This window comes from Zonotrichia leucophrys, chromosome 23 (assembly GCF_028769735.1).
Source record: "Zonotrichia leucophrys gambelii isolate GWCS_2022_RI chromosome 23, RI_Zleu_2.0, whole genome shotgun sequence".
NCBI classification, from domain to species: Eukaryota; Metazoa; Chordata; class Aves; order Passeriformes; family Passerellidae; genus Zonotrichia; species Zonotrichia leucophrys.
The window spans coordinates 3,884,561-3,894,275 of NC_088192.1; the positions used below are offsets into that span (position 1 = coordinate 3,884,561).

Here is a 9,715-nt window from a genome sequence, read left to right on the forward strand (position 1 = left end):
CAGTCAGGAGCGCTGATTCCCTGCAAGCGCTGCTCTGTACCCAAGGAGAGCCTCATTGCCCGGGGAAAGGGAGCCAGCTCAGAATGAGTTCAGCGTCGCTTCGGCCAGGCTCTACAGGAACCTTCTCCCAACATCAGCCTCTGCCTGGTTTCATTAATAAATACACCCGAGATGCAGAGATTCGGGTCAGAGAGGGGGATTTGCACCTGCTGGGGGTAAAACCAGAGGTGACACTGCAGTATGAAAGGAGGTGCCACAGGCACGTGTGTCACTGTGTCCCAGGGTGTCAGTGTGTCCCAGTAAGTGTCACAGTGTCCGAGGTGTGTCATTGTGTCATGGTGTCATGGTGTCCCACTGAGTGTCAGTGTGTCCTGGCGTGTGTTTGTGTGTCCCAGGGTGTGCCAGTGTGTCCTGATGAGTGTCAGGGGGTCCAAGGTGTGCCAGTGTGTCCTGGTGTGTGTCAGTGTGTCCCAGGGTGTGTCAGTGTGTCCTGGTGAGTGTCAGGGGGTCCAAGGTGTGCCAGTGTGTCCTGGTGAGTGTCAGTGTGTCCCAGGGTGTGTCAGTGTGTCCTAGTGAGTGTCAGTGTGTCCTGGTGTGTCTCACAGTGTCCCAGTGTCAGGACATGTGCAGCCCCCTCTCTCCACTCACCACCAGCCCCCCAAGGCTCCCTCACCCCTCAAGCCATGCCCACCCCTGCTGCCCCCAGCCCGAGGGTGCCCAAGTGCCCCAAGGTATCAGCCCAGCACGGAGCTGTCTGCTCTGGTATCACTCCTGCCTCGTGATAAATGAGAATCTATTCTTTCCTGCTATGTGGTTTGATCTTAATTTCCTGTATGAAGTTCTCGAGAGAATGCCAAGATCAAATAATTAGACTATTCTGCGATAAAGAGTTAACATTGTTATTCAAATGTATTCAGAATTCATTTACCACCAAACAATTTACACTGCCGCCCTCCTATCCTGCTGAAATTACCAGAATGTGTTATCTGACACACAAAGCGTCTCGTGACCTGAAATAACTTTATCAACCATGAAATGCTTGAGCAGTGGGTGCACGGTCACAGAAATGCCCAAGGGAATGCAGCAGAAGCTGCAAAGGCAATAAGTGATTTAAAACCACCCCGCTGCCATCCCCAAAGTACTCTGGCCACTCTGGTCACCAGGCAGAAAAACCCTGGAGCTGCCTTGCTGAGGATTCCCACTCCAGCATTCGTGTCCCCCATGGATGTGCAGCTCAGAGCCCTTGGGTGCTGCCTTTTCAGCCTGGAAAAGCCTGTTTCTGCTTTATTTTTAAAAATACAACTTCATTTGCAGAGTGTGGGAAGGTGGTTTCAAAATAAAATTCCTGACAGGCATAATAAGACTCAGAAAAGCCAATCACACAGAGCAGGATAATTATCCCCAGAATTTGTTTTCTGTGTATTTGTGTAAAATAATCAATGATATTTTTCTCACACGGATTCCAATTTGATTGTATTTTTCTGTGTTACTTGCAAATCATACAAACAATCAATGCTCTGACCCCTTCTCTATGCAAACACAGCTTCGAAAGACACTACAAGAAATAAAATCCGATAAATTCCTCACACAGGGTTGTTTGTTTAAAAGCTTTGCTGGAGACTGATCCTGCTCACAGTGACTTCAGAGATACAGGAGTGGGACTGTCAGACATGCTTGAGGTGGGATTATTGCCACAAATATCAGCAGGAATAGAATCTCTGTAAAATCCTGGCACAAAAGTGAGGACCCAGACGTGGAGGTGATGCCTTTTATAAGGAATAAGGAAAATGAGCCCATTTTCTGGCCTGGCACACTCCTCCTGCAGAGGGGCACACAGCTGGGCTTGAGGTCACCCAAGGGAAGAGTGGGATCCTTCCTGTCCCCTTGCCCACACAGGGGGCACATCAGGGGCACTCCTGGCTGGAGTGGGGTGGCCAAGGGCAATGATGGCAGCAGGGCAGCGTGGTGTCACCTCCTCAGCAGCACCTGAGTGCAAACCCACTCAGGATCCCTGAATCCAGTTCCTGAATGCAAACCAACTCAGGACCTCCCAAATCCAGCAGCACCTGAGTGCAAACCCAGTCAGGAACCCCTGAATCCAGCTCCTGAGTGCAAATCCAGCTCCTGAGTGCAAATCCAGCTCCTGAGTGCAAACCCACTCAGGACACCCCCAAATCCAGCTCCTGAATGTAGGGCCCCCCAAATCTATCTCCTGAATACAAACCCACTCAGGACACCTCAAATCCAGCTTCTGAGTGCAAACCAACTCAGGACTCCCCAAATCCATCTCCTGAGTGCAAACCCACTCAGGACCCCCTCCAAACCCAGCTCCTGAATGCAAACCAACTCAGGATCCCCCAAACCCAGCTCCTGAGTGCAAACCCACTCAGGATACCCCAGATCCAAATCCTGAATGCAAACCCACTCAGGACCCCCTCCAAACTCAGCTCCTGAGTGCAAACCCACCCAGGCCCCCCCAGATCCAGCCCCTGAGTGCAAACCCATTCAGGACCCCCTGAATCCAGCTCCTGAGTGCAAACCCACTCAGGACACCCCCCAAATCCAGCTCCTGAATGCAAACCCACTTAGGACACCTCAAATCCAAATCCTGAGAGCAAACCCACTCAGGACACTCCAAATCCAGCTCCTGGGTTTAAACTCACTGAGGATCCCCCAAACCCAGCTCCTGAGTGCAAACCCACTCAGGACCTCCTCGATCCAGCTCCTGAATGCAAACCCACTCAGGAGCCCCCAAATCCAGCTCCTGCTGCCTGCCCAGTGCCAGGGGTCTGTTCCTTACAACACATCATCCCTCAAAAGCATCACTCGGAGGAATTCCTGATGATGCTTCAGCCACAAAATGGGTCTGCTGGAGCCGCCAGTCCTGCTCCACCTATCCCAGCCATGCCGCCCTGCTTTGTTAGGGACGGTGCCACCAGCTCTGCAAAATGGCATCGGGCTCTGTCTGTGTGCTGCTGTTTAATCCGAGTGCAGGGTTAGACAAAGGGGCTCTGCACGTCCCACAAGCCCCTCCTGGCACTGCTTTAGCTGCCACAGTGCAAATGCTCAGCAGCTCCTGGTGCCAGGTGTGAAGCGCCGGGCTCAGCCGCAGTGAGGGCGGGCAGCAGCGCAGCATCCCTCAGCGGGGTGAGCACGGGCAGCTCCTCTCTCTCACCACCACCCTCCTCTTCCTCTGCTCCAGGGCACCTCGGAGCTGAATCGAGCACCCGGGTGGTGTTTTCTGATACGGCGTTTTCAAATATTTAACAGATTGCGTAATAACCGAGCAGCTGTTGAAGGAGCTTCAGATATAAAGTCCTGCTTTAAAAACCCATCCTGCAACAAGGCACAGATTTTCTTTGTACATGTGCATGTATAGATTATGTTTAGATGTGTAGATTAAATATTTATATTTTACTGAGGAGAGAAAGAGTGCTTTTGGCTTTTTCTTCCCTTTCTTAGATATCTCTCCCTGTATTTATTTTAATAGTCAGCTTCACAGGGGAAAAAAGAGAGCTTTGAGAAGTTACCTGCTTTCTCTCTGGTTTGATTTTCAGTGCTAAACCAATAGTTACTTAAGTGCTCTGCACTTCTTGGTATAACCTAATAATTAAAATAATTACTTGAAAGCCAGGGCATCTTTGCACAAATTAATGCAGGGCAAGAAGCTGCAGTTTTCCAGTGTGCTGAAAAAGAGGTCACAAAATGATGCCAGTTTTAGCTGAGAGAGAAGGTAAACACAGATCTCCCTGCAGCCCCGATTAAAGCCTTTTCCTGATCTTTTAAGTTTCTTACTTTAGTGATCAAGAAGGTGGCTCGATGAGGGGCCGGCTGTTGTGGGATTTCTCAGCAGGTAAAGGGAAATTGTTCCTGTGGAAGGTACGGCAGTGCTGGCAGTGGCACAGCTGTGCTCCTGCAGTGGGCAACGCTTCCTCCCTTCCTGCCTGCCTGCCTTCATCCCTCCATCCCTCCCTGCCTCCATCCCTCTTTGCCTCCTCCATCTCTCCATCCCTCCCTCCCTACCTTCATCCCTCCCTCCTTGCCTCCATCCCTCACTGCCTCCATCCCTCCCTGCCTGCCTCCATCTCTTCCTCCTTGCCTTCATCTCTCCCTCCCTGCCTTTATTTCTCTCTCCTTTCCTTCATCCCTCTCTCCCAGCCTCCATCCCTCCCTCCCTGCCCGGTGAAGGGGAGCAGAGCTGCAGCAGACCCAAGTGTTTTCGTGGAGGGCTGGCAGCAGTCTCTGCATTGAAATCTCCTCTGTCCTTTTGTGCAATTGCTTTGAGCCTCGAAAATCCATTTTCAGGACAACTGAGGCACTGAGAGTCGAGACTAAACATCTCCACAGAGCCCCCAGGGATACTCCTGAGTATCCTGAATATTCCCATGAGCCAGGCGAGCGTTCCTTGGAGCCTCAGCAGCCGCCAGCCCTAGCGGCCCCAGCCCATTTCCCCACCAGCATCTGCCACATCTGCAGCCGCCCCTGGCCGCCTCCTCGGAGCTCCATCCTGGCAGCAGCCGGCTCTGGGCACCGAGAATCAGCCTCAGCCCCGCTGCTGCCAAGCCCGAAGCAGGAGGAGCTGCCAGCCCGGCAGCCCAGCTGCCACAGCCCCCCTGCACACACAGCTCATGGTCCCAAAGGGGATCAGAGCCCTGGGACCTGCTGGGGAGGGAAACTCTGCCACTCTGCCTGTCCCCCAGCTGGCCGTGGGGACAGGCTGGTGACACAGGAGGGGGTGTCTCACAGCAGGACTGATGCCTCCTCCCCACTCCTGCAGAGCCCTGTCAGCAACCACAACCAGCGTTCCTGGGAGTGGGTTTGTGTGGCACAAAACATTTCCAGCTGTTTCAGGAGGAGGCTGAGCATACTAAACAGCTTGGCTCTGGTGAAAGTTCAGCAGCCGCCAGGGCCCCAGGCCCGGAGGCAGATCCATTAACCTTTTCCACCGATATTCCTGGCACCACAATGTGCAAGGGGGAACATCTGCCTGGAGCACCCCAGTCACGGAAGTCTGGGGGATACCAGATGCTCACCCTGCAGGAATCAAGCCCTTGTCCATGACACGATCTGGGCCATGCAGCCACTTCAAGCCGTGCTGGAGGTGACAGTGTTTCACTTCAAAAAGCACCTGTCCCTCAGGAGCAGCATTTTTCTCTTTCTGGCTTTCACATTGCTGCTGTGCAGTTGCACTGGCTTGAGTAAGACACATTTTTTTCCCCCCAGTTAAAATGATTCACAAATCTATTCAATTTTCACTGGTTTCTCTGAGTTAAAATTTGAACTGTCAAAAGGCAGGTAAACCTGTCCTTGTAATTTTTAGTGGGCAGACAGCAAATCCCCGGGAATGTGTACCAATGGCAAAGTGCATGGGATGTAACAGAAATCAGCGCCGTTCTTTACATGACATGATTAAAACAAGTATCTCGTTTAATTAGAAAAAGAAAGATCGCAGACTCATTCCCAGGATGTTATCTGTGCAATTACTTTATGTAACATTATTAAAAATTAATTTTCCCCAGAACCTCAGCAATTTAATGAAACACGCCCGGTCCTCAGCAGCAGCTGCAGCGGAGCCAGCCCACTGGCATCCTCCAGGCAGCGGCACTCGGTCCCCCCGGGCTGTCTGTCCCTTGCTTTGGGCACATCCAGCCCTGGGTCAAAGCAGCCCTGCACAGCACCCTATTGCCGCAGGCTCAACAGCTCTCCTCGCACCGGGTACCGCAAGCAACCGCATCCCCCTCTCCGGGGGCTCGGCATCCCGCATCTCTGTGAGCAAAAATCCTTTTTCTCCAAGGAATCAGCATCCCCTCTCTCGGCATCCCCCGTCTTTGCGGGCTCAGCATCCTCCCTCTCCAGAGGCAAAACATTCCTCCTCGCTGGGAGCAAAGCGTTCCCTTTCCCCGGGGAAAGGGACAGAGGGACAGCACTCTCCTCTCCTATTCGCAAGGTGCCCGGGGCGGCTGCTGGCACCGGGAGCGCTTCCCGCTCCGTTCCGGGACACAGCCCCCGCCTCGCCGCCGGCACCTTCCACTCCGGCACCCGGCAGCGCGCCCTCAGCCCCGGACAGCGCATCCTTCCCCCCGGCACCGGACAGCGCATCCTTGGCCAGTGGAACCTCCGCCCCGGCTCCGGACAGCGCATCCCCCGGGCAGCGCGCTCTCCGCCCGTTCCCGAAGTTCTCCCGCAGCCCTTACCGATCCGGATGACATGCGGCATCCCGTGCGAGCTCTGTCCCCAGAAGCCGCCGACCAGGAGCGCTGCCCAGTATTCCCAGAGGACGCGGCGGAGCGCCGGCCAGAGATGGGGCATCGTTGGGTCGGGCTCGGGCCGGGGCGGCCCTACGGCCCCAGGGGCAGCGGGGACAGGAGCGGCTGCTGCTGCCCGGGGCTCAGGAGCGGCCGCTCGGCGCCAGGGCCGGGCGGCTCATGGCACATCTTAGAGCGGCCGCGCCGGCCCGTCCCGCGGCTGCCACAGCTCCGGCCGCTCCCTTCCGCTCCCTGCCGAGCCGAGCCGAGGCGGGCTGTGCCGGGCCGAGCCGTGCGGTGCCGGTGCCGGTCGGGCGGCACCTGCGGAGCCGGGGCTGCCGGTGCGCCCCAGGAGCGGCTCTGTCCCCTCCTACCGCTGATGCGCGGCTCGCGCAAAGCCCCGGAGTGGAGCGTGCACACACCGACACACTCACACCCCCCGACACACACCCTGACACACTCACTCACACCCCCCGACACACTCACACCCCCCGACACACTCACACCCACCGACACACTCCCCCTGACACACTCACACCCCTGACACACTCACAGCCCCCGACAGACACACACACCGACACACTCACACCCCCCGACACACTCATACCCCTGACAGACTCAGACCCCTGACACACTCACAGCCCCTGACACACTCGCACCCCCCGACCCACACCCCGACACACAGCCCCTGACACACACCCCAACACACAGACACACACCCCGACACTGACACACAGCTGGTCCCCCGGGTCGGGATGCCTCGGCGGGCACTGCGGGGCGGGGGGCGATGGCAAAGGGGTCCGGGGGGTCCCGGCAGCGCCTCTGCTCCCTCTGCCCCCGATGGAGCCCTGTCCCGCAGATCGTGTCCCCCAAGCGCTCAGGGCTCCCTTATGCGCCCGGGGTCGCGGTGTCCGCGCCGGTGGGCACCGGGAGAGGCCGGGCAGGGCGATTTGGGGCTGGGGGCGGCATCCCGGGGCCGGGGCCGCTGCAGCAGCGGTGGGAGCGCCCGGGCCGCGCTCCGCAGCCGGAGTATAATGACCTCGGTGACAGAGACAAAGGGATGCCCGTGCCGCGGACCGGGAGCTGCTTTGTCAACGTGCTGGGCCAGGCTAGGGTGAATTTCTTTTTCTTTTTTTGTTTCTCATTTAAATAATTTGATCTATTCCATCATTTCCAATCGTTCCCATTTGCCAGCTGTCTGCTCACTCCAGCCTGGAACAGCTGAAGAGCAAATCTTTAATTTTCTTGCAAACATACTATCACTCTGTATCGGCTCATCTTTTTAATTTTCCTCAGCAAGCTCGGCATGCTGAAACGCCGATCTCCAGAGCCCCATCCCGGAGGAGGTTTTGGGAGCCGGGGTGTGTGGACTGGAGGAGGAACACTGCAATAATACAAGCCATTATTGATGTACAACTCAAAGAGAAGTTGGTGGCTGTCACCTCTGCGGGGAGGTGGACACGCAGGGAATTCCCCATTGCAGTGGTGTTTGGGCTCTGGCTGACGGGACAGCAGCAGTGGGGGATCAGCCAGGGAGTGTGACAACCATCATCAGCACGGAATCATACAGAAAAACTGGAAAAATCCCTGGCTACATGGCCAGGGTAGGACCAGCCCCTCGCAGAGATGCGATGGGAAGGTGCAGCTGATGTTTCATCACTGTATTGTGGAGGAGGGAAGGTCTCACTCCTTGCTCACCCCCGAGCAGAGAGGCAGAGGGGCTGCTCAGCCCCCTCCAGGCTCGGAGGAGGGGGATGTTGGTGTTGATTGTGGGCAGGGCCGAGGCTCCAGCTCCCAGCCCGAACCTTCCTGCCTGTGCCAAATTGGTTACAGAAAAGAGTGGCTTGTGTTAAGGATATTTTTATCCCTCCTGACACCAGCCATGGATAAGATTTAGCAAAAGGGCATGGAAGAAAATTTCTTTAAATACTGCTTAAGTGAAGGACAGCTGTTTCTGTGAACTTGTTATAAAATTAAATGTCACAACCTGGTGACTCTTTGCACCTGCAGATAAAAAAGCCCCACAAAGCTGTTGGGAGGGAGCAGGTAAAAAGGGCTGTGGCTGTTCTTTGCTCTTTGCAGACTCCAGCACACGGAGCAGAGGTTTGATTTTGTGGAGTGTTTAAATCAAACTGTAGCTGGGAGGAAATATTCTGTTAGTTTGGGATGCTGCTTCCTGCCTTTCTGTCAGCACCAGGCACTGATAATGCTCTGGATCCTACTGCAGAGCCAGCACAAACAGTTTATTTTGTATTAAATTATTTGATTAGTGGCAGATGGGTGTGTGGAGGTCACGGACAGACCTCATCTCCTGCGTGTAGGTCAGAGAGGGCAGGACTGAAATAATCCTGTACCAGAAATTACCACAGCATCGAGCTTGGGCACAGGCAGAGGAGCACTCCAGGGCTGCTCATGGGCTTTCATGGCTTGTCCTTCCCAAAACAACCTGAGGGCATTCAGCAGAGCCACATGGCTGTGTCACCTTTCCTTTGTGTCCTCACACTGTCCCCATCCCACCATGGCTGTGTCGCTCTCCCTTTGTGTTTCTCGCTGTCCCCAGCCCACCATGGCTGTGTCTCCCTCCCTTTTTGCTCCCACACTGTCCCCATCCCATCCCCCTCTTGTGATTTGGCAATTCTCCTCTCTCTGGGCAGCACCCAGGGCTATTCTCTGGCAGGATTACAAAGAGGGCACTTTGGAAACTTCTCTCAGGTGTTGCTGCTTGGGGTTTTTCCCCCATACAAAGACTCAGTTTTCACCCCACTCAATTTCCTTCCTTCTGCCTGGACCCAGACCTGTGAGCAATGACCTTCAGCAGCCAGGCCAGATTTCCCCTGGAGCCAGAGCCAGGCTGTGAAGGACAATTGCAGCACAGACAGGATGAAAGAAGGAAGATCCTGGGAGGTTGATAGAGCTCCTCATGGGCCCAGAACTCTGGTTTGGTGCTGCTGCACAGGCGAGTGCTGCCCAGTGGGATGCTGGCCTGGGGAACAGGATTTATTTATTAAATTTCATTTATCACCAAGCTGAGTCAGGATTTTCCTCAGAAATCTTTGGCCATGCCTTGAGGACAGCCAAAGGTAGCAGAAAGGCTTTGGATGACTTCTTACAGCAATGCTAAAAATACAAGATATTTGCCCAGTTCATAAGTGCTGTGAAAATAGCTTTAATGTGGTAATTCATCATTTAAGAGTGTATCAATTAATGCAAACTCTGGTGTATTTATAACTTGTGAACATAGTGTACCAGTGAGGAGAAGTCGATTGGTTATTTTGAGTTTGTTGAGAAGATATTTGGATATTATTTATTTCGTGCTGCTGTTTTTACTATGAATATGTGTGGTATTTAGAGCTCCAGGTATTACAAAGGTCAGATTTAAAATTGTGTACATCTTATGGGGTTTTTTTTATACACAAAAATTCAGCCCTCTCACCTACAAATAAAGCTGTAGGTTTAAGGATATTCTCAAG

At 54.2% G+C, this 9,715-nt stretch overlaps 1 protein-coding gene across 3 annotated transcripts in view; it reads right to left on the minus strand.

Moving 5' to 3' along the window:
- Nucleotides 1-6,728, minus strand: part of GRIK3 (glutamate ionotropic receptor kainate type subunit 3) — a 125,612-nt gene extending 118,884 nt beyond the window's left edge. The window contains exon 1 of one of the 3 annotated variants that reach the window (XM_064731846.1): nt 6,195-6,727. In XM_064731846.1, the coding sequence (XP_064587916.1) occupies nt 6,195-6,309 (115 nt within the window). In that variant the 5' untranslated portion in view covers nt 6,310-6,727. Of the gene's footprint in view, nt 1-6,194 lie in introns of all 3 variants that reach the window. The other 2 variants (XM_064731848.1, XM_064731847.1) reach the window with 2 other exon arrangements.
- Between the last annotated feature and the right edge of the window lie 2,987 nt (nt 6,729-9,715).